This window comes from Rhea americana, unplaced genomic scaffold (genome assembly GCF_003343005.1).
Source record: "Rhea americana isolate MKP2758 unplaced genomic scaffold, rheAme1 scaffold_582, whole genome shotgun sequence".
NCBI lineage: Eukaryota > Metazoa > Chordata > Aves > Rheiformes > Rheidae > Rhea > Rhea americana.
The window spans coordinates 1-4,208 of NW_028186737.1; the positions used below are offsets into that span (position 1 = coordinate 1).

Sequence of the window (4,208 nt, forward strand, 5' to 3'; positions counted from 1 at the left end):
ACAAGTCATGCAAAACTGCCGGGTTTGGCACCGAGCGCTGCAGCCCACGCGGGCTCCGAGCGGAGCTTAGCAACCCTCCGGCGGCATGGCAACGGCACCGGCACCAGCCCGGCATCAGCCCCCAGCTACCGCCCCGGGGCCTGGGAATTGCCCCTGGCAGCACCCCCCAGCCCCACGGGGTCCCAGGTGCCGGGGTCCCAGCCCCCAGCGCTGCCCCCCGTCCGGCTCTCACCTGGCACCGACGGCCAGCGCCCTGCGTGCCGCCGCGGGTCCCGGGCCAGACGTCAGCACTGACGGGAGCCGGCGGCTCGGGGCTCCGGGTCGCCCGCGGCCCGGCCTCCCCCCGGGCCGGGAATGTGCCACGCTCAGCAGGGCCGGGCCTCGCGCCTCCCCCGGCCCTTGCCGCCGCCGCTCCGGGTGCCACCGCAGCTGTCCGGGCCTCCCCTCAGCGCTCAGCGGGGTCCCAGGCATCCCGCGCCCCCGCCAGCCCCCTGCCTTCCCCTTCACCCCCGCTCGCTGCTGCCAGCCCCGTCCCCCCGCCGTGCTGGGTGCCCGGCTCTGTCCCTGTCCCCAGTCCCTGTCCTGTCCCCAGTCTCGGCCTTTTAGAAAAGTCACAGGCGGAACAAACAGGGATTTAGGGTCTGGGCCAGCTCAGCAGATTCCCCGTGTCCCCAGGGGGGCAGAGCCCCGCTGCGGCTGCACCCGGAGCCGGGCCGGAGCCCCCCACCCAGCCGCCGCAGGGGCCGGCAGCGGTGCCTCGGCGGGGCCGCAGCAAGGCGCGCGCGACGTGCCAGGTCTGTGTTTTATTACGGTTTCTCTCCACACACAAGCAGTGACGGGCAAAGACGTGGCCCTGGCAAGGGACACCCCGCGGGCGCGCGGAAGTAAAGGGCGGACGGGGCACGTGGAGGGGAGGGGGGCAGCCCGGGCCGGACGGAGCGAAGTGAGGGCAGTTAAAACCAAACTCGGTAAAAGCCCACGTGGAGGGAGCCGCTGGGTGAGGGTGACGAGGGTCAGCAGGGCCTGACGCCAGCACGGAGAGGGGCCAAACTCAGCCCCGGCTCCGGGAGCTGCTCCGTGCAGCGCCTTCCCCAGCGGGCTCAGGGCCCCGTGACACCCGGCGGGGCCGGCCGGCCGCCCAGAGCGACCCGCCAGCCCAGCCAACGCTCCCCGGAGCGGCCTGCGCCCCAGCGCGGCTCAGCCCGGGGCGCTGCGGGCTCTCCGGCAYGGGGGAGGGCCGGGAGCGGAGGGCTACGCCGCGGCGGGAGCTGCCCTGCAGCTGCAGGTTATTGCTAGATGTTGCTGGTGAGTGGGTTTCCCCCCGCCCGGCCTGCCCCACCAGCGCTGGGGAAGGGGCAGGGGGGGCACAGCGCAGCAGGAGCGGAGAGCGGGGGCCACAGGGAGGAGGCTGGGTCCCCTCCCACCACCGTCTCAGGGCTTGGGACCCTCCGGGAGAACCAGGGCTTGCAGGATGTCCGAGAGAGAGACAATCCCCTTGACCACGTCGCTCTCGTCCACCACCACCAGCCGGTGCACCTGGGAGGGGGACACGGGGGGGCGGGCGAGGTGGATCAGGCCGGCGTGGGGACCCCAGCCCCGCTCCCTCCAAGCCGGAGCGCCGCGCTGCCGGCCCGCCCCAGGGAACGGGTTACCTCGGCCTCCACCAGGCGGTTGATGATGGTTTCCAGCGTCTCGTGCTTGTAGCATTTGAGGACGCCCTCGAAGTAGTGGGAGCGGTGCTGCAGCGCCCGCGTCACCGTCACGTCCAGGTTGTTGTACGTCTTCTCGGCCGCTAGGTTCTGGGGCAGGGAGAGGTGCTGCGGAGGCAGCTGGGCCCGAGCGCAGCCCGCACCCGCCCCACCACGCGCCCCCGCACGGCCCCCGCGGAAAGGGGATCCCCTCGGCCCGGGCTGCGCCCCCTTCCCCAGCTCCACTGCCCCCCAGTACTTACAATGACATCGAACTTGGAGTAGATATCCACAACCCGCCCTGGGGAGGGAGAGAGAGGGCTGGTGCGAGGTGTCCGTGGGGCCCAGCTCCCGGGCGGCTCCTCTCCCGGGGCTCCGGGCGGGCCGCAGACCCCGGGCCGGCGGTTAGGGGACAGCACGCGCACGCTGTGCCACACGCCAGGCCCGACCCTCACCCGAATCATCGACAACGGGCAGAGCAGATACGCGGTGCTGCACGAAGATCCCCAAAGCCACGTAGATCGGCGTGCTGGTCCGCACCATCGCGATGTTGCTGTAGGTGCCGATCTGTAGCTCTCCCAAAGTTTTGGCCATAAACTGAGGCTTTGGGACCTCCGTTATCTGCAGGGGACGGGGAGGGGGACAGTGCTGATGCTGGCTCGGCCTGGCGCTCCCCAGGCCCCACGGCGCTGCTGGCTCCGGCTGCCCCCGGCCGACGCGGCTCGAGGGGGGCCAGGGGCCTGGTCCTAGGAGTGAAAGCAAAAAGCGCTGGGTGTGGAGCAGGGCCCAGCGGGACCCCAGGGCAGAGGAGCTAGCGCTGGCAGGGGCGGGGGCAGCGGAGGTGGGCGATGCAGTCCCGCAGGCTCAGCACCCTCCCCCGGCGTTCCGAGGGCCGTGCCCCCGCAGCGCGCTGGAGACCCTCTACCTGGTACCGCCCGGGGCTGGCTCGTCTCCTGCTACCACGGCACGCGGGGGGAGACGGGACTTACAAAGAGCTTGAGGAACTTGAGGATGCGTTTGTGAGTGAGGATGTAGAGCGTGTTGCCCGAATCAGGGTCGATGACGGGCAAGCGGTGGATCTTATTGCGGATCAGGGATGAGACGGCGTCAAAGAGACTGTGGGASAGAAAGGGAGTGAGTGCTTGCCTGCGCTCCGTCCTCACGCCCAGGCAGTGCTGCACAGGTCTGAGCTGAGGAGGATGAAGGGAAGATGGGGGCCGCACAAGGAGATTGCAAGAGGAGCCCAGGCAGGCAGGGAGAGGGCAGGGGCCCAGGGGAAGCTCCCAGCCAGCAGCAGCCACAAAACCCTTCCTGCCAAGCAGCGCGGGGGCGCCGACGCTGCCGGCCACGCGYCCTCCTGCCCAGCAGCACCGCGGGTACCTGGCGTTGGGGGAGATGCAGACCAGTGGCTTGAAGGAGTCTTGCAAGTAGACCTCTGCAGGGAGAGGAGACACTGAGGGTGCAGGCAGTGTCGCGGGGATGCGGGGCATGGAGCCGGGGGGCTCCAGGCTGGCCTCAGGGGGCAGGAGGCTGGCAGCGGGCCCTTTTACCTCTCCACGTCTCTATTTTATGCTCCTCCAGCTCATAGATCTGCACCTAGCCATGGGAAAAAAAAACAGGAGTCAATCGCAGCCACCTCAGACACGTACAAGATGAACGGAGCCAGGCAGCGAGGGCTAAGGGACCCCTCACCATCGGGGACTTGTAGTAGCGGTGCAGGATGTTGATGAAGTCAGTGATGGTCAGCATCCCTGGGGGGAAGAGCGGCGTGAGCAGTGAGGTCCTGCCTGCGACCCACAGCCTGCCCGCCCCACGTTGCCCCGCTCCCTCGCTCACCCACGAAGCTTTGCTTCTTGCTGTCCCACAGCGGGGCGGCCCGCACGCCGTTGGTGACCAGCGCGAAGAAGGCCTTCTTCACCTGCAGCCAGGCACGCAGAAGGACATCAGGGGAGGGCTGAGGTGCCTGGCAGGGGAGCTAGGCTCTCGGGACTGCCCAGGTCCCTCCACCTGGTGAAGGTGGCAAAGTCTTTGGGGCTGGAGGACGACAGCCCTGGGACCGCCCCATGGCCCCAGCCCACCTGCAGGGAGGTGTCGAAGACAACCAGCTTAGAGCTGGTGGGGATCAAGTCGTAGCAGCAGTGGGACTTCATGAAGCCGCTGTAGACGCCGCTGTGGGACTCCCCTGGGGGACAGGCAGCGTGAGGGGCCACAGTGCCCCCCGCACCCCTCACCAGCGAGGAGACACCCCAAACCCTGAGAGTCCCCAACCCACGGGACAGCCTAAACCAGCGCCCTGGGACATCCCAAAGTACGGGATAGGTAGCCCAGAGCCCCTGCACACCCCAAAGCTGGGACACCCCAAACCCACGGGATGCCCCAAACCTGGGACACCCCAAACCCAYGAGATGCTCCAGACCTGGGACACCCCAAACCCATGAGACACCCCAAACGCCAGGACACCTGCTCTAAGGCCCAGAACCATCCTGATCTATGGGGCACCTCCTCGAGCCCCGGGACACC

At 69.0% G+C, this 4,208-nt stretch overlaps 1 protein-coding gene across 2 annotated transcripts; it reads right to left on the reverse strand.

The window, feature by feature from the left end:
- Nucleotides 1–788: 788 nt before the first annotated feature.
- Nucleotides 789–3,891, reverse strand: PRKAG1 (protein kinase AMP-activated non-catalytic subunit gamma 1). Of its 2 annotated transcripts, none has more exons than XM_085319386.1 (10): nucleotides 3,767–3,891; nucleotides 3,525–3,606; nucleotides 3,381–3,439; nucleotides 3,239–3,284; nucleotides 3,069–3,123; nucleotides 2,678–2,804; nucleotides 2,144–2,309; nucleotides 1,952–1,989; nucleotides 1,653–1,799; nucleotides 789–1,536 (listed from the first exon to the last, which is right to left on the reverse strand). In XM_085319386.1, exons 1-10 carry the CDS (start codon nucleotides 3,836–3,838, stop codon nucleotides 1,432–1,434), a joined length of 897 nt encoding a protein of 298 aa, XP_085175512.1. In that variant the 5' UTR covers nucleotides 3,839–3,891; the 3' UTR covers nucleotides 789–1,431. The 2 variants fall into 2 exon arrangements, with proteins under 2 accessions (XP_085175512.1, XP_085175511.1); XM_085319385.1 differs by having other exon boundaries at nucleotides 3,525–3,651; nucleotides 3,767–3,890.
- Nucleotides 3,892–4,208: the final 317 nt, after the last annotated feature.